Source organism: Protopterus annectens, chromosome 11.part0 (assembly GCF_019279795.1).
Source record: "Protopterus annectens isolate FY-2018-M chromosome 11.part0, PAN1.0, whole genome shotgun sequence".
NCBI lineage: Eukaryota > Metazoa > Chordata > Ceratodontiformes > Protopteridae > Protopterus > Protopterus annectens.
In genome coordinates this window covers 1,457,960,584-1,457,980,431 of record NC_056745.1, presented here as the reverse complement: position 1 = coordinate 1,457,980,431, position 19,848 = coordinate 1,457,960,584, and the positions used below count along the sequence as shown (strand labels likewise).

The following is a 19,848-nucleotide window of genomic DNA, read 5'->3' as shown; positions in this document are numbered from 1 at the left end:
TGAATATTTAATTTCTTTATAGAAGAAGGACAAGGAACACGGGAACTTCATTTGGAACTTGATTTTATGTGATATAAGGTCTGCACAGTAGGGAGAAAGTTTGTGGCACTTCTCTCTGATTTCAGGAGGTAGGTCTTGGGAGATAACAATTGACTGATTATTCCATACAAAATGATGTCGTTTTTTATAGGCTGAAAGGGTAGCTTGCACATCTTGATGGCTAAGAATTTTAACATAGATGGGTCTTGGGACTGAAGTAGTTTGCTGTTTCCGCTGAGCTCGATGTGCTCTTTCAATGATGCATTCAGTTGGGGGCTTCTGTCATGTAGCAGATTATTAAAAATTTGTGAAATGGTTTCAAGCAGGTGGTTTGGTTCATATTTCTCAGATAACCCCCTGATTATAAGGTTATTACACCTACTTCAAGCCTCTAGAACCAAAATTTTTGATTGAATGTCATTTATCGTTTTATCCTTAATTTTCAGCTCATCTTTTAGGTGTTCAATCTCCCTTTCATTTGTCTTGGATCTCCCTTCAACAAGTTCCACACGCTCGGCAATTTGGTTGATTGAAGTCCCGAAAGAGTTAATTTTTTCAGACAGATCTTGTATGGCAGATTCCAGAGGTAGCAGGGTGCTTTTCAGCTCATCCATTTGAATTGTTCCATTGACCTTCTGCTTGCCTGGTTCCTTTGAATGCTCTTGATAGGTTTTGGAAATTCCCTGTCTCTTAGGGATAAAATCTTTTTCAGGAGAAGAGGATATAGACGATAATTTAGTTTTAGATGTTTGGGTATCCATATTTCAGCTTTTTTTGGCATTTTTCTTCTCGTAGTTGCTGTCTGTTGCTGTGGTGCTGAAGCCTTAGGCCTCTATAAATCCACGTGCATGCTCATTTTTAAGTATTTTCTGAGCAATAAGTGTAGAACTAAGGTTCCAAACTGGCAATTTTTAGGTTTTCCAGATAGATCAGACCTAAATCAGATGAATCTTCAGAGATGAAGGGTCTTCACCAAGGAATTAGTGATTTTTTTGTAGTTAACCTTCTGAGTAGTGCAGGAGCTATGTGGAGAGGGTACTTCTCAGATGACCACCATCTTGGAATGGTGGTATGACGTCTTTTGACTTGGCAAGAATAGAGATTGTGGATGGTTTATGGTTTCCTGTTTGAGTAAATTATAGACACTACCTTACTCTTTTTTTGAATTATTCTTGAATTTCTATGGTGTCTTATTTTGTGTTTGCTTTCCTGGGTAAAATACTAATCTCTGTTCACCTTTTTCAGACTCAGGCTAGAAGCTTTGTCTGGTTAAGTGACTTGCTCAGAATTACAGTTAGGCAGTGAAGGATGAGGGAATCAAACCTTGCACCACTGGACCATAGGAAATAGCTCACTAACAGCCCTCCATCCTCTAAGCCAACTGCCAGATAAGGGAAAAAAAGTTCAGGCCTTTTAAATATTTCTGTAATGCAGTAAGTGTTTTGTCTGCATTAAAAAAAATGTAAAGGTTTTAGTAAGCTAAGTAACAGTTATTTCTTATTTATGTTTACATACAGTATTTCTATATAAGGCACATTTTTTGGAGAGAAACGTCATTATTTGCATTGTTGAAATAACCTTCTTTTGATTGTTTAAGCTTGATTGAAAAAAATGGAGTTTATAGATTGTCTTTTAGTAGAAAAGTAGATATACTGCACCCCTTCCTTTTAAGTAAATGGAGTTAGTATGGAGCTATATTTGGGTTTCCTATATCTAAAGAAAAGGATATCTTGGATATATATTTTCTTTTATCTGGGGTATTAGGCTAAACCCTATAAAATGTATTGTTCTTTATTGTCCCAAAGAAGATAGCAAATTAATTAAAAAAATCCCGTAGTTTACTTTAGTTCTTTACATTTTATTAGATTTTTGTTAAGGTATGACATAAAGATACTGATTCTTTTTAGGTAGTGTGTTTGTTTTGCGCGAAGTGTAATAGCTGGTGGGAAACTGGTGTAGTGCATAAAAGGAGTAGTAGTGATTATATTTTGATGGAGTATGAAGATAAGATTGTATGCTGGAAAATGCAAACAAATTCTTATTTACCAGTAAACACATTATGGTTGTATGGTTGACTATGTTATGCATACTTATTATTAGTGTGAACAGCCATGGAAAAATGTGGAGGTCTGTTATTAAAATCGTATCTAAAAAAGACAAAGAAGATGTCAATATAAGGGCCTTATGAAGTATAAAATTTATTCTCAGAGGATGTGTGCAATTTGTCCTACCGAGGAAACCGTGGCTAATGCTATAGTTCTTGTTATAAGAGCATTCTATCATCTCTACATATCTGCTCACCAAGAGTGTGATTGTTAATCTAACTACAGATGTTGAGGGGTTAAAAGTTACATTGGGTGGCAAATATTCACCTATTCAAATATTTAGTCTTTCTATTTGTTCATCATAAGTAACAACTGAACATTGCCCATTTAGAATATGCTATGTAGCCACATTGTAATACAGAAGTTTAGTGAAAATAAGGAAGTTTCTACATGAGAAAATCATGGGGACAGTGACTTCCACAATGTTCCAGATAATTCTTTTTTTCTTATTATTACTGATGAAGTATCCATCAATGGGCCCGTAAGAAGAAAGTTTGGGTTCTATATTTTCAGCATTTTGTTTTTGAAATTCATCATCTTGATTGTCAAAGGACTATTCTCTTCCAGCAACAGAATTCTTAGCATCTGCACACATCTAACTACTCTCCTGTCTCCTTTTTTGCAATACATACTTCCCCTTTCCCAGTTATTAATCCATTATTTTCTGCAGCATTTAAATACAGAACATTTGAACTATTTTTTTTAACTAGTCAGCTGAGCTGCAAGTATTTACTCACAGAAAGTTGACTATCAGATAGATAACACGGTATTGTTTTCAGTTGATCAAGCTACATTAGAATGTGACAATTTAAAAGTGAATCCAGTGCCTCTAACCTACAGAATTGTTACCTTTTTTGTTTTTCCAGTGTGCTGCAAATGTATTTGTTTCCTTCAGCTGGAGACACCTGGCATTTTAAGACATCTTTATTAAGCATGATGTTTTTAAAAAGTGAAATAAGTAGATATATGGTAAGAAAAGGAAAAATGTCTACAGATGTTAGGAAATCAGTCTATGTTGTGCAACTTATAAACAAAGGTATGGCATCTAAGTCAAGGAAGGCACTGTTCCACTGTATTAGGCATTCATCAGACCTGTCATTCAGTACAATGCCCCTTTGGTATGTACCTAACCACGCATATCCAACAATCGGAATGTCCATAGAGGTTCCTCACCAAAAGAATACAGGCTGTAAGTAACATGTCCTATGCAGACCACCTCAAGGCCCTGTCCTTGTATTCTGTCTTCTACAGGCTTTTGAGGGGAGATCTATGCCTGGCATACAGGGAATTGTCAGACCCTACTCTGATGGACCTCCTGCATATCCACAAAACAAATAACACCAGAATTACCCATTCTAAAGACTTAAAACCTTGCCTGTGATATAACTAGAACCTTCTGATGAGACAGGTATTTATCTCAGAGACTACCCTGTCTCTGGAACAGGCTCTCCATCCATGTGAAGCAGAGTTCCTCTCTAATCCAATTCAAGTGTAACTTGGACAATTGGATGGGGAGTAGGAAATTCATCCCTGGTTTGGCACCTATGTCCCTAATGGACACAGGCAACATGTAAGTGGTTCATCTCCAAGGCCCCTGCTTACACTTATTAAGGGTACCAGAACTTGTCAGAGATTTTGGATGCATGGATAGGCTTAACAAAGGCCCATGCTGTCATTAGCCTAGTACACACCTGTGAACCTATAATAACTTTTCTGTTGCTATTTTCATGCAGTGTACATTTGTTTTCCTTTTAAACAATTTTCATTCACTCCATCAACACATAAATTGCACAATTGTTGCCTTGCCTAAAATCTGAAGTCTCTATTTATGAGGAAAGTCCTCATCATTGATAGATGTGTTATATTAATAAATCAATAGCCTTTTAACCTTTCTTTGGAGTCATATTGCACTTTCTCAGCTTCCCTTAAGTCTCACTCCTCCTCCTCCTCCTTCTCCTTCTCCTGAATGTTATTCTGCATGTATTGTCACTACAATTTCCATTTATTTGTAGATAATTTGCATATTCCCTTTTCTAAAGATCCCACCTCCAGTTCTTTCATCTCTTTTGCAGTATGCAATACTTCATTTACAGTTGGTTTAGAGTATGACTTCCATTTTCTAGTAATATCTTTTTCTTTTGGTAGCCAATAGGATTAGACTAATTATTTACTTGTTTATTGCATTTGTTAACTGGGAAAGTCTACTGGGCCTAGGTGAGCCCATTTTCAGTAGAGGCCCAGGGAGAAAAGTTCCACATAACATTAATAGTACATACGAGAACAAGCTCAATATACAGTCTATATACAGTCTTAATACATGGAAATAAATGTTAAACACAATGGTACAAGTTATTTACAAACATTACACATCAAAATTGAGTAGAATGTGCTCATTGAGGATGGAGTTAGGTAGAGTAGCAGTTTTGATTGTTACTTGTTGTAGTTTCATATGTGTAAGCAGTTGAATTCAGCAAGTCAGAGAGAGCTCCTAAGTAGTGAATTATTGTAGAGGGATATAGTAGTTTATCAGGTGTTAGGAGGTACTATTTTGGCACAAGTACATTGCCAGAGAGAAGAGAGGTGTGATCTGAGAGACTTCTTAAAGAGAGCAGGATTATTGGTTGTTCTGCTAGAAGGCGGGAGGGCATTCCATAGTTTTGAATTAAAAGAACAAGTGAGAAGGTCACTGAAAAAACAATCAGTAAAAACAAAATGAAACCTCCAGCAAAGCTAGAACTTCCACTGAGTGATCTCCCAAACCTCTTGTGTCAGAGGCGCATGGGATATATGCAAATGACCCTTATGAACATCATGTGTTTCAGCTAATGGGCAATTCTGAATGCCCATGACTTGTTTCATTGTTTTAATGGACAATTTCAGGCCAATAAAGGCAAACCCCTCTAGCTGTGGATACACATTTTTCGGCCTTGTTATGACCTTTCTGACAACAACTGAATGTGGTCGAGTTTTGAGTAGTAAATCAGAAAGGAAGATTTGTTTTCTTTTTTGATATACTGTTGGCATATTAGTGATGTAATGATTGGTTGATGTATTTTGATGGCTGTTTTATGTGCCAACCAAATAACATGTTGGCCAGTCATGATATATGCAAATATATATATATATATATATATATATATATATATATATATATACATATATATATCTGTGAACACACACAGAGGTACACAAAAGCATACACATACACACACACACACACACACACACATTTTATATATATATATATATATATATATATATATATATATATATATATATATGTATACATACATACACAAACACACATACATACACACACACACACACACACATATATATATATATATATATATATATATATATATACATACATACATACACACACAAACACACACACACATACACACACACACACACACACACCACCATCATCATCGTCATCATGGATCCCTTTTTCTCATCTTCTGCTTGGGATGGGGGTGCCACATCAACTTTTGCCAACTTTCTGAAAACAGTGCCACTCTCCTACCCTCCCTGATGGTCTTGCACATCGCATCATACATGTAGACTGTGTATATACTGTTCTCTTGCTAACTATAAATAATTTTTTTAAATAAAACTTTAGGCCATATCTATTTTTCCAAGATTGCAGTATATTGATTGATGCATAGACATATATTATATATTTTTTTGGTTTTCATTTCTTATATATATTCATTCAGCTGGGAATTCCCTCAGCAGTAGGGCTCAGCATAGCTACATAGCAGGAAAGGAATACCGAATTCTTTTAGGTGCAGGCTTTTTAATCAGTGTATGTTTGGTGCTTTTACCCCTTGAGGTCAACATAGTCATCTAAAAGGGATACATTACATACCAGGAAAGTGTTTTTGGTACTTTAATCCATTCTGGTTATTCATTACATTTCCCAGGTATGATATGCATACTATGATTCCAAATCCATTTATTTGCTGTGTTTACATTGGTAGCAGATATTAGATATGTATTTGTCAGTGTATTGTAATTTTACTGTTCATGCTTATGAATTATTTGCCAAATGGTTTCTTTTGAATTTGATGTGACAACATTTATTTGAAAACTGGACAAATTATTCATTTATGTGAACATTTTTGGCATGCAGAAGTCTTGGTTTCTCATTTTTGCCTCACATTTTGCAATAAGACAAATTGTTAATGTGGTGACAGATTTTTATGCTTGATTTATCTGAAGTAATGTTAAGTAAACATTTGTGTGAGTTATATTTGTAGATAGTTTTGCTTGTGGTAATTACTGTATGGATTTTGGACAAGCTTGTAATTTATAAGAGCTGCTTTGACAATCAGAAGCTTTTTTTTTAATATTATGTACCAAGATAAACTGTTAACTACTGCTAATTTCTAGGCCGAAGTCATCTGCAGAAATTTATAACAAACGTGGGTGTCAGCTATTTATTTCCAGTTTTTGGTTTTTCTTTTCTGTTTTTAGATTGAAATAGCATTTGTGTTGGAACCATGTAAAGGCAGTCATTCAAACATTGGGAACTGGTTTTATCTTTTGAGCCTGTTTGTACTGACCATGCATCAGCTCCCGCCACGTGTTCCTTCTTTTGGGCACTGTTTGATTCTCCATGGGGAGCTTTGTGTGGAGCTTGCACATCATCGCAGTGTTGGCATGGGTTTCCTCCAGGTGTTCTGTTTTCTTCTCACATTCCAAAGACATCAAGTAGGTGTACTGGACACTCTAATCTGGCCAGAGGTGGCAGTGTGCATGCAAGTGTGTGATATGGAAGAACAGCCATGGCAGGGCTAGCTCCTCAGTGGTGTGCACCCTGACTCTAGAAGTTGTCACTAATGAAGTCACACCTTGACCCCAACTGCAAATATGTGAAAAATGTGGATGGATATATATAGAGAGAGCTATCAGTAGATGAATACATATATTATGTATGTCTGTCTATGTGTATATATTTATATGCATGTTATATATGTATATGTGTGTGTGTGTTTGCATGTACATATGTATTCATAAAAATATACAGATTTGTTTTTTTATTTTTTGGGAAGATGGGAGGCTATGTTCATATTCTGACTGCATTATTCTCCTAATTATGCATGTAGAATGTGGTGGCAGGTGTTTCAAATGAAGGAAAGGTAGGTGTGATTGCAGCCTTACTAATAAGAACAGCCTTCAACACTGGCACTGTTTAAATAGAGAAGCAGCCTTAAAGCTGTAAGATATCCAGGTACAAATGTAATGTGTCGTTAGTAGCGATGCCACTTGGGCTTTGCTTCCTGTTTTACTGTATGTATAAAAAAAAGTACAGCAGCTGTTGTTGCCCAAGGCAAATTTTGTAAAAACAACTTCTGTTTCTGTGGTGCTAATAAAAAGAGAGTGATTTCCTAGTAAAGTACTTTTCTGTAAGTTATACAAATGAGATCTTTAGGTGAAATAGTACTAAATCACCTTTTTTTCTGTAGGGATGGTTTAGCCCTGGACAGGTGTTTGTCCTGGATGAATACTGTGCGCGTTATGGAGTCAGAGGTTGTCACCGACATATTTGCTATTTGACAGAACTAATGGATAATGCAGAATCTGGTGCTGTGATTGATCCCACCTTACTGCATTACAGCTTTGCATTCTGTGCATCACATGTTCATGGCAACAGGTAACTGAGTATATGTCTAATAACAATGGTGCTGATTGAGTAATGCATTTAGGTAATGAGATACTGTCTATTATCTAAACAAGTGCAGTTGTTCCTTTTGCCTTTTGTTTGATTTACAGTGTACGCTCTATGTAGTGCCAAAATGGTTTCCTGCTTCATTTTTATTGAATGTATATTTCAAGCTTCTTATAAATCACTGAAATAATTGAAGTACTCCTCACTGTTTCTGTTGCATGTAGTTTTTTCAGTATTGTTAAAAATACCACTAGTCTTCGATATTACAGTACGCTGCATTTAGAGAAATGTTATGCTAATTACTACTATTTTTTTGTTTGTTTTGCAGTTTAAAACTTCTTTATTGCTATTCTCCATAAAGTTGTACAGTCGAAGCACAATCCTCATGCATGGTATACACAATTAACACTAGTGGCCAACCATTTTAAATTCTGTGATTCAATGATCTAGAATTTTTGATTCCCTTTTACTACAAGTAATCCCTTCTCCCTAGTTTTGCATAATAATCTCACTACTTCTTCTAACTTTGGGGTCTCCTACGTCTTCTATTTTCTAATAATTTTGTTTCTATCACATAGTAATATTATCCTAGTCAGTTCTGTTATGTTACCCTTGAGAATCTCATTTTGACTAACTCTTCTCAAAAGTGTCACCATTAATAACTTCTCCAAAAAGTAACTTCTCCAAATTGATGTCAAAGCTGTGGCAGCTCCAAAAGTCATATTCCCAGGCTCTTAGCAGTCCACTTGCACAGCTCTAACAATGGTCCATTAGTCCTGGTATAGTCTTAATGAGCCTCCATGAGGTGTAAACGTGTATCTGCAGATACTTCCATACAAAAATCTAAAAGCTTTGAAACATTAATGGCTTCCCAGGGAGCAAACAAACTTTCTCATACCATTCTTGGGAAAAGTTAAAGTTTTGTTATTCATCTTCAGTTGGCTCTAATGTCCTTCACCTCAGTCAAGATAAAGCCTGAATTCAAACTATTTAATGCATCTGGTCTGTGTTATAGCTCAAACTACCAAGTACGCAAATGCAACCAGTTTACCCTTACACACACTGCTCCAACCAGGTCTTTAAAATTTTTGCCCAGTGCCAATCTAGTCTATATTTAGAAGTTCTCTCTGACCTCTTCCCAAATCAGAGGTCTATTAGTTATCAGTAACAGTTGCCAGTAGGTTATTCATATCTTCAGTGACCTCTATCTGAAATCTACTGCTTGTCCCTGGTATCTGTTAACCTTGCTCCTATTGGTAGAAGTCTGTCTCCAACTTAGTAAATTCTTCCCATGAAAAAATGTACTTGTGTCTTTATCCCTATTGTCCAAAGCAGGTGTCTCTGCCCTTTCCACATCTGCTACCCATAACGTCTTGTTCCATTATTTTTGGTCTCTCCAAGGGTTTTTGTCTCTCCAAGGGTTTTTTAATTGAAGTACTTGCTTCAGACTTGCTATATATTGGAGTGCTTGACCCAGCCATTATTAATAACAGAATTGCCTTGCAATAATTTTCTGTTGCAGGTACCCTTAGACCTCTTTGGATCTCTGGTCCCAATTTACTCTAGGTTTTTATTTCATCTTTCATAATCTTTCCTTCAATTGGTAATTTATAGTTTGCCTGGCAGGGGCGAACAAGATGTCTGACCTAAGTATACTACATGCAAGATTACATATCATTTCAAGATCTGTATCTTATGGTCTAAAATTTTGTGCCACCATTTTCTGTAATTTGATTTGTATTTTTGCCATACATTTAAACCAAGACTTGACCATAGACTCTTCATATGTTTCCTTTAGTCAAATAGTTCATCTCACTCTCTCTCTTTCCACTATCAAGAGGTGCTCTGCAATCATTATTTTTCTAATTGTTATTTTCAGTTCCAATTCTTTTGATTTTTCTGCATCACCTTTGTATCCTGAACTAATTCCTGACTTCTGTAGAATATTAAGTAACTTCCTTAAATCCTCTCTAACTTGAGATAATGTTAAAATCAAGTCATTTGCATAGATTGAAATATTCAGATCCATAACCCTGTCAGTCCTGATTCCCTTATTTTGAACCACTAGCAAAGTTCATAAACTGCAAATAGTGTGTGTTTTGGGGAGGGGGGTATTTGGCAACTGTGCTTCATGCCCCTCAGTATACTTATCTCCTCGGACAATACCCCAGCACTTTCATCTCTGTCTTCGATTCCTTGTAAATTACTTTAAAAAGTTCCTTAAAGCCTGGAGGGAAACTAGTACTATCCAATAAACAAAATAAATGCCCTCATTCAACCCTTTCAAAGGCCTTTTCTGCATCTACTGAGACTGTGTTTACCTCTTTTTCTCCAACCACATTATTACCGTGTTAATATTATCAAATGTTTTTCCTTGCAGAAGAAAACTACACTAGTCTAAATCTATTAGTTTTCCCATGAACACCCTAAGATTTTTTACCATCACACCCATGCATACTTTGTAATCATAATCCAAAATTGTTATTGGGAGATATGACCTAGGGTTTTTTTTCACGTCTCTGCCCTCTTTTGAAGAACTACATTCAACCTGCTCTTAAATGTATCCAGCATTTTTTGACTTCCAAAAATTGTATTAAATAGTCTTCACTATCTTTTCTTTATCAAGTTTCCACATTTCTATTGGAAGCCTAGCCAGTCCAGGGGACTTATGTGCATTCTGATTCTTCATCAGCTGCATGACCACTTGCTCAGTGGTTTCCTTGAGTAAAAACTCACTACTGTCATTTGTTATGATGGAGAGCTTCAGTCTCTGTTGATAATCTGTGATCCTTTGCTCATTTTATATCCCTACTATTTCTGTTGCATATAGTTTTTTTTCGCAGCATTTCTTAAACACCTGCAATACCTTCTTAGCAGATGACACTACCTCTATATTTCCTTCTTAATCTTCTTCTTCTTCTTTCGGCTTTCCTCGGTTAGGGGTCGCCACAACGGATCATGTGTCCGCTCATGATTGGCAGTGGGGTTTTACAGTGTCGAGTTGCCAGCCCGGCACCCAACCTTCCACAGAAGGCATATTTGAATTTCCTAAATCACCCTTTCTACTTTGTTTTTGCCTTAACCTGACTGCTAAGGCCTTTATCACTATTGGCATGGTTACTTAGAACCTCTTGTCTACAAACGCCCTCAGTGATAATGCCCTTTCATTCTCTGTGCTTCTTAATTTCTCTTTTAGTTCCCCTTCCCTCTCTTCAGCCTCTTCTTCACGTACCTTTTTTCTAGTCTGTTGCAATCTCAGTTGTTACAAACTACAAGTGTATTGTCTTCTGTGAATTACCCCTTGCCCTACTTTGCCACATATAAGATCACACTGCACTCTTTTCATTTTTAACAAATCCTACCAACTTATTGTCACTTCCTGCATCATGTGTTGCATGATCCAATGACTGTTTGGCAATACTCTAGAAACAAAGTTTCTTTTCTTCCAGTTTTTACTGAATAGTTTATTTTTCGGACCTTTTTACCCTTTGGTTTTTATGTTAGTTGGGATATTTTGCAGGTATCTTAATGTTTTTTAAGCATCAACTAGGTTTAAAGACCCTGTGTTTCTAAAATATAGCCAAACAATGTACTTATGCTGAAAAGGCTGAATGTCTACAGCTAGTGAGGTCTGAGTTTATTGGTTTGAATTTATCCATAAAGACTTAAAAGGTAAAAAAAAACACATGCACATTCAGAAAACATATAGATGAAACACTTGATGTCTTTAAGGTGTCATTTGCATGCATCTCATGGGCTTCCATTACAGGAGGTTTAAGGTATCACACAATGAAAACTCTAGATTTGTTTAGTTCTTACAGGTTTTACTGAATGGTTTGTCTGTATGACTTTAATCCTCTACACAAAAAAAGTAAATCATAAACCTGGTAGTACCATCTCTAATAATTCCACCAGAAACTCTTCAAAGATATTGCTGACCTCTTATGTTACTAGGTTTTCCCCCAATTCCCATCCCACCCCTTTTATACTTCTAATCAGTGTCAAATGCTACCTCAGTAAATCACAATTATACATTTTTCCAAAGTTAGGAAACTTGCAAAATTTAAAAGCTAAGGATTTTGTAAAAGAGTTTTAATGATACAGGCTTATTCTCAGTTACTGCTCTAATCACAGAATTAAAACAGATAAAGTTGACATCACTGGTGGTTATCCTGGATTTATCAAAAGCATTCAGCACCATCACATCACACAGACCTATTAAACAGATTTGAGAATTGTGCTTTCAACACTTTCCATCAAAATGAATTCAGTGCTACCTTTCAGATAAGGACTGCATCATAAGATTGGGTCAAATTCTATTAGCATGGAGTTGAGTTGAGGTAGATTTCAGATTTTATGAATATTATATTAGACATCAATTTTTTTTATCTGAGGGTGAACTCTACCAACAAGTTAAAGGGGTGGTGGCAGGTGCTACATCTGCACCGATATTTGCCATTTTAGTGTGAATGAATGGAAAAATAAATATGTATTTAACAAGCAGTTTTACCCTTAATGTAAGTATATGTATTTTATGGGGTGGATCTGAAGATATTGTAAAAGAATTCATTGTTCATATAAATGTTACTACTGATTTTTTTTTTAAATTTACCTACACATACAATAAGAATATTATTGATTATTTAGATGTTATCATTTTTAAGAAAGAAGGAGCATTTGCATATAATATTTCAGAAAACCCTCTTTTAGCAATTCTTTTTTTATACTACATGAGTCATTACCCATTTAGTCAAAAAGTGAGACTAGCTGTGGCAGATTATTAGTTTGTCTGCATGGTATCTGATGATGAATTCTGTAGACGTGAGGTTGAAAAAATTAAATTCATCTGTCTGGAATGAAGATATCCAATACCATTATTGGATAAAATTAATTATGAAGTATCTTCTAAGAGGGTGACATATTATCACACTATAATGGGAATTGCTGTTAGACATGGTTCTAAGACGAATCGAACCTCTGATTTCAGTGCTTTCAGTAATCATTTTGAACGTGCTTTGGTTTTAAAATTTTGTAGTGGCTCCAATGAAGTCAAAATTAGTGAGACAAAATTGGAATATTTTTAAACTTAAAAAATCCCATAGGTGGACAGCCTTTGTCTACACGACTTGTAAAAATTTTAGGAATATGTATGATTAGAGGTCAACTGAAATGTCATCAAAAAATACTTGGATATGCTAAGAAATGTGCGGCTTGTGGGCAATGTTCTTACATTTATGAAGAGGAGACTATAACATTAGAAAATTTTCTTGCTAGCAAAATAACTCTTTGGCATGGTAACTGTGCTACAAGGGGTGGGTGTACCTAGCTAAATGTTATACATATTCAGCAAGTATCCCCTAGGAAAGAGAATATGCAAACAAAACTATGATATAAATAGAAAAGTGAAAAAAATGCCTTACATATAGGCATTCCATTGTTTATGACAATTTCAGAAAGTTTATTTTTTAGTATTCTTGCCTCCTAGGAGTGTAGACTAAGAAGTGAGTCTGGAGTGATTAAGTATCATTTTTCTGCATTTTCTTGCTGCCTTTAGCTAATTCCACCTAAACACAGATTTTCTAGAGTTTCTGTTATTTAAAAAGCTTGTTTTAGCTACATATGGTACTTATTTTACTGCCTGCACTTTAACAAAGTTGTTTTTGTGTTTAAATTACCTGTTTAACTGTTGTAGGCTACACACTCGTGTGATAGCCATTTCTGTGCATTTAAGGTGTTTTTTGATTGCATCTGCTTTATTTTCTTAAAAAAAAAACAAACAAAAAAAAAATATATACTTGTTTTACCACCTTTCTAAGCTAGTTTAGTCCAGTTCTCAGGTTATTGCTGAATTCAGGGCTGTGTTACAAGTTTCTGTGTTTGCCCATACCTTACTTGGGTAGAAGGAAGTTTCTCTGGTCACTGTGAGAGAGGGAGCTTTGAGCAGCCTAGCTGTCCCTGGAGGAGTGGTTTCAGGCCAGAAATTAGTAGTTTATTGGCCATTTTGGGCTAATTTCTATCTTTCATTTACCTGCTATAAAACCCGCATTTGTAAGGTTTTTGTGCTAGTATACAGCTCAGCAAGCTCCTGGTGCCCTGCAGAGTTCTACAGCAACAGAGAGACAAAAGAAAGACTTTGGAGTGATTAAGTATCATTTTTCTGCATTTTCTTGCTGCCTTTAGCTAATTCCGCCTAAAACTCTGATTTTCTAGAGTTTCTGTGATTTAAAAAAGCTTGTTTCAGCTACATATTGTACTTATTTTACTGCCTGCACTTTAACAAAGTCATTTTTGTGTTTAAATTACCTGTTTAACTATTGTAGGCTACACACTCGAGTGTGATAGCCATTTCTGTGCATTTAAAGTGTTTTTTTTTATTGTATCTTCTTTATTTTCTGAAAAAAAAAAAAATACTTGTTTTCCCACCTTTCTAACATGTATAGTCCAGTATTCAGGTTAGTGCTGAATTCAGGGCTGTGTTACAAGTTTCTGTATTTGCCCATACCTTACTTGGATAGAAGGAAGTTTCTCTGTTCACTGTGAGAGAGGGAGCTTTTAGCAGCCTATCTGTCCCTGGAGGAGTAGTTTTATCCCAGAAATTAGTAGCTTATTGGCCATTTTGGGCTAATTTCTATCTTTCATTTCCCTGCTATAAAACCCGCATGGGCAGCGCCGGTTAGCTAGGGTATAACTATTCCCAGCTCCACAAAGTCTACTCTTCAATTTTTCCCTTGGAACTAGGTAAACTTTCAACTTAAGCACTCAAACCATTCACTTCTCATCCCTGCACTTGCCCAAAACTCATAGCAAGCACTAATAAACCTTAGCACTAGACTCCCCTATACTGTAGAGAAGGACAAGGCTCTCTATTCGACCTTACCAGCCAATCAGTAAAACAGTTCACTGTACCTATCCAGGCATGTCCAAAGGGCAGTTTAAGGTGTATTCTCCAGTCCAACTGGTGAATCTAGGCATTTTGAGGCAATGTTACAACTGCATTATGTACACAGACAACCCTCTCCTCCTTCCACCAAACACTAATACATGCGAGAGATGCAATTATACAGCCAAACTGGAAGCTAAGCTCTCTCAACCCAAGACTGGACCAGGCAGTCCAGAGGAGAATGGAATTACTTGCATCACACCACCAGTCTCACATAGACCTATGAAACCAGCACTGGCAAAAAACATACATAAATACACAAAAACATACTTGGAGGCGCTAAATAAAAATCTGCAAAAGCAACAGAGACCTCCAAAGCAGACATCCAAGCAACCTCCACCCCCAACACAAACTATGAAACACATACTTTACAAAACCGGTGTGCCACACAATCACAGCTCTTAAGGCAAAATAACATACCCAACACACTAGTAATAGGTGACTCTATAGTCAGGCACACTGACGTCCCACTCACTAAGCTGAACAAGGAGAAGGTTACTGTTAGTTGCCTGTCAGGTGCCAGGATCCGTCACATAACACAAGCACTCAGGTCACTCCAGAACAAGTACAAATATCACTCTGTCATTGTCCATGTTGGTGTCAATGACCTGAGCCATACCTCCCTGGACTATATGAAAAAAAGTCATGGAGAAACTCTCTGATCACATAGCCCAGGCTGGTATGACCCTGACCCTGAGTAGTATCCTGCCCTCACCAAGAATGATACCACCGTGTAGAGAAAAAATGATCAATTTCAACAATTGGCTAAGCTTCTGGTGTCATTTAAAGGGGATCCAGTGTCTGTCAGCCTGGGATGACATGCTCGAAAAACCACGCTGTTTTGCTAGACCCTTAGGCTTTCGAATACTGGCCAAGGCTGTTGCCACCCCCACAGTGCCTTTTTTAGGCAAGGCTCAAAAGACAAACCCATCACTGTAAATAGCACAAGTAAGAAAAAACTGAGGGTAATGCTGCTCAATGCCAGAAGTCTACACCTCAAAATGCATGTACTCGAGGCACTCCTCAGTATGGAGAAAATCGATATGTGTGCAGTAACAGAAACCTGGTTTAAGGCTCCAGAGAGCACCCCAGCACTACCAGGCTACAACTCACCATACATTTCGGCCACAAAGCCCGGACCGAAATACAAAAGGTGGGGGAGTATCCATATTCATCAAGGATACCCACACGTCCAGGTTAGTGGCACAGCACAATGCTTCAGAGATCATCCACGTGCAACTAACAATGGGCAAAACTGCTATTCAAATTATAGCTTGCTACAGATCACCCACCATGTCCCAGGACCCCCACTTTGCATTCCTGGAAACACTGGGAAGCATAAAGATCCTACCAATCACCCTGATATTGGGTGATTTCAATTATCCAAACATTAACTGGGAGAACTACTCAAGTACGAACTCCCTGGCCCAACATTTCCTAGAATTTATAAACTCAAATGCCCTGGATCAACTGGTTAACACCTCCACCAGAGGTGACAACATATTGGACCTGGTCATCACCAACATGGGCGACCAGTGTTCCACACCAACGGTCAACCCCTCGCTTGTTAGAACTGACCATTAACTAATCACTCTGGATATCCACATTCTGCCACCACCCCCGGTCAAAGAAACCACCATGAAAAACTTTTCAAAAGCAAACTTCACGTTACTTAAGACCGAGGTGGGAAGTTTCAAAACCCCCATGCTAAAGGATAACGCTTCCCAAGCTGCAAAATCCTTTACTAATGCACTCTACAGGCACATACAAGAATGCATGGATCGTGCTATCCCAAACAAAACCAAAACTCACTCCTCCAAGAAAAGGAAACCGGTGTCTGGGTTACCCCTGCCATAAACAAGCTATACAATAGAAGGAGGAAACTAGTACAGAAAAGAGTAAAATCCCAAGAACGGAAAACATCCCTGATCAGTATCAGCAAGAAACTATGTTCCCTCATAAAATCATCCAAGGCTAGCTTCGAAAGAAAAATTGCCATGGACTCCAAAGATAACCACAAGGCATTATTTAGCTATGTCAAGAATCTAAGTGGCAATTCTCAGATCTGTTCGGAGTTAGTGCAGAATGGAGCAAAATACATTGAACCGACCAATATAGCCAACATCCTGGCAGACAGGTTCAGTGCAAACTTCACCCCCCCTCACCCCCAAAAAGGCTCATAACTATACAAGAAGAATGTAGTGCCCCTGAAATCACAGACACTCAGGTTAAAACAGCCCTCTCCAAAGCCAAAAACAAAGCATCAATGGGACTGGATGGTGTCCCAGGCTGCGTTCTACATGAGTTCAAAGATGAACTAACCCCTCACCTAAACACACTGTTTAAACTTAGCCTCTCCACAGGCTACGTGCCCACAGAGTGGTGCACAGCAATGGTTATTCCACTCCACAAAGGTGGAGCCACAAGTGACCCCAGGAACTATCGCCCTGTAAGCCTGACTAGCTTGGTCTGCAAAGTTATGGAGCGCATCATCATGTATCTCATTAACAGAGACATTGGAAACCTCCAAACACTGGACCCAACCCAATTTGGCTTTGTTAAGGGCTGATCATGCCTCTTAAACCTGGTGGTTTTCTTTGAGTCAGTTACCAAGGCTATAGACGAGGGAAAGGTGGTCCACACAGCCTACCTAGACCTTGCAAAGGCCTTTGACACCATTCCCCATTCTAGTATTATAGACAAGCTCACCAGCCTGAACATAAACCCCTACATCACAAGATGGGTTGCCAACTGGCTCATGGACAGAACCCACATGGTAAGAGTTGCAGGAGCTAGGTCTGACTCTAAACCGGTTACAAGTGGCATTCCCCAGGGCTCAGTCCTAGGACCCCTCCTGTTTGGCATATACTTCTCAGAGGTACAGGCAAGCAAAGGAGGGCTATGGCTGACCAAGTTCGCAGACAACTGCAAACTAGGGGCTATAACTGACTCTCCGGCTGACAGAGACATCCTCCAAAAGGGTCTCACTGAGACAGATACCTAGTGTCAAAACCATGGTCTCAAGCTAAATGCCAAAAAGTGCATAGCCATCCCCTTTGGAAAAAACAAACTACCACATAGGTGGTAGCCCCCTAAATACGGAACACGTAATAAGGGATCTGGGGACCCAAGTAGATAGTAACCTCTCCTTTGATAATCACATTGCCAAAGTGGTTAGAAAATCCTTCTATGTGGCCCACCTTATCACAAAAGGGTTTGCATCAAGATCGAAAGAGGTCATTGGGCCCCTCTATGCATCACTCATCAGACCCATCATAGAGTACAATGCCCCATTTGGGATGTACCTTACAAGACACCTGAAACAGCTGGAAAGACCACAGAAGTTCCTCACCAAGAGGATCACTGGCCTCAAGCAGATGCCCTATGCAGCTCGACTGAAGAAACTCCAGCTGTACTCGGTTGCATTTCGCTTACTCAAAGGTGATCTCTGCCTGACATACAAGGCCATATCCAACCCAGAATTGATGGACATGCTCCACCTAAAAAAAAACAAATCCCGGAGAGCCACATGCTCTAGAGATATAAACCTCACCACAATGAAAATTAGGACATGCTGGAGAGATAGATTCCTGTCCCAGAGAACTCCCTATGCTTTGGAACAGGATTCCAATATATATCAGGCATATCCCCGTACTAACACTCTTCAAGAAAAACCTTGACGGGTAGATGGGAAACAGAAAATCTACCCCGGGGATCACTGCAGTGGCTCTGCTGGACAGTGGTGCAGGGAACTAATGGCTCTGCAGGACATGGGCACAGGGAACTAATCTAAGGGGGTGGCGAAAGCCAACACATTCTGGCTAGGCTTATTAATGCCCTTGGGCAGATAGCCTAGTACTTACCTATGAACCTGTAAAGTCATATTTCATTGAGTCGCAGTTCATAGCAAATTGTAAACATCTGTAGACAGTCACTTCTGGCGGGGCTTGTCTGTGCATACAAACAGTCATTCACTGTGAGCATTTTTTCCTGTCTTATCATCTCTTGTGTGATCATGAAATAAATGGGTGCACGGGTTTGGGCAAGAATTGCACTTCTGAAAAAACAAATGTGTAAAGTAGATTTGTGCTAAGTGATGTTTTCTGTGAAATGGGGTCCATGAATGATATTTCACTTGAATAGGTTTTCAGAGATAAATAATATACAGATATGTGTGTGTATCTTTTTACCTTTATATATATATATATATATATATATATATATATATATATATATAGGGATCTAGGACTATTGAACGAAAGTTCAATAGTCTGAATCCACAATCACTGAACACACTTTAACGAATGCGCTTTCACCAAAAAAGCACTTTCGTTAAAGTGCATTCAAAAAAAAAAAAAAAACAATAATTCTGCTTTTATGCAGGGGGGCAAGACCCCCTGTGCCCCCCCCCACCCCCCTACTTTAATATTCTCACTCTGAGATCCCACTACAGTGAGGAAAAGGGAATATTCCCTTATCCACACCATAGTACAATCTCCACAACAGTCATTCCCCCGCGACTCCCTCTAGCTGTAGGCATAGTTCCGTCAAAGTGCTTTTTCGGTAAAAAGTACTTTTGCGGAAGTATGCCCGAATGTTTGTGCTTCAGTGAAAAGTTCCTTTGGGGATCAGTACTGATCCCATATATGGATATATATATATATATAGAAAATGCACACATACAGACAAACACACATACTTCCCGTGGGAGAGCTTATTCCACAACCTTAGAAGATGTGCATCTGTAACTTATTAATCAGTATTTTTGTATTATTGAAATGAAAAGTATTTATTTATGATCATTTCTGCTCATCTCAATGGACCAAATTCAGGCACAGCCAGGTGGATGAAGATCACAGAAAAAAAATTAAAGACAAGATTAAAGGCAAGAAGTAATTTAGCTAAAGTAATGAGGGTAGTGTGACAGCGGTGTGGTCAGCGGTGGGAGTGACAGATGCGTTTAAGGTGGAGGTGGGATTACATCAAGGATCAGCTCTGAGCCCTTTCTTATTTGCAATTGTGATGGACAGGTTGACAGACAAGATCAGACAGGAGTCCCCGTGGACTATGATGTTTGCAGATGACAT

General features: G+C 38.0%; 1 protein-coding gene across 1 annotated transcript in view; it reads left to right on the top strand.

Moving 5' to 3' along the window:
* The window catches only part of CADPS2 (calcium dependent secretion activator 2), a 5,163,308-nt gene that overhangs the window by 3,031,048 nt on the left and 2,112,412 nt on the right, over positions 1 to 19,848 (top strand). The window contains exon 13 of the mRNA XM_044088753.1: positions 7,619 to 7,806. Within this exon, the coding sequence (XP_043944688.1) occupies positions 7,619 to 7,806 (188 nt within the window). The remainder of the gene's footprint in view (positions 1 to 7,618; positions 7,807 to 19,848) is intronic.